This window comes from Myotis davidii, unplaced genomic scaffold, assembly GCF_000327345.1.
Source record: "Myotis davidii unplaced genomic scaffold, ASM32734v1 scaffold3578, whole genome shotgun sequence".
Lineage (NCBI taxonomy): Eukaryota > Metazoa > Chordata > Mammalia > Chiroptera > Vespertilionidae > Myotis > Myotis davidii.
In genome coordinates, this window is record NW_006289094.1 from 355,483 (window position 1) to 355,823 (window position 341).

The 341-nt window shown below is 55.1% G+C and overlaps 1 protein-coding gene across 1 annotated transcript in view; it reads right to left on the reverse strand.

Annotated features, from left to right (window-relative positions):
* ANO9 (anoctamin 9) overlaps positions 1-341 on the reverse strand; it is an 18,752-nt gene that overhangs the window by 3,383 nt on the left and 15,028 nt on the right. Inside the window, exon 12 of the mRNA XM_015562392.1 lies at positions 10-67. Within this exon, the coding sequence (XP_015417878.1) occupies positions 10-67 (58 nt within the window). The remainder of the gene's footprint in view (positions 1-9; positions 68-341) is intronic.

The following is a 341-nucleotide window of genomic DNA, read 5'->3' on the forward strand; positions in this document are numbered from 1 at the left end:
CACACTGACCTCCTCCAGCTTCCACAAGCCTGCCAGGCGCACGGTCTTCCCGGGGTGACCGTTGATCCTAGGAGGAACGGGAGGCTGAGCCCAGCACCCTGGCCCCAATGGGGGGCGGGAGGGGGGGGAGTGGGGCAGGACAGAGGGGGTGTGGGTGACGAGGGCGACAGTGGAGAAGAAGAGAAGGCAGCCGATCCATGATTCTCTCTCATCATTGATGTTTCTCTCTTTCTCTCCCTCTTCCTTCCTCTCTCTAAGATAAATGAAAACATCTACACTAATAAAAGAGAGAAATGGTAATTGATGTCACTCTGCTATGCCCACCAGCCAATCAGATCAGT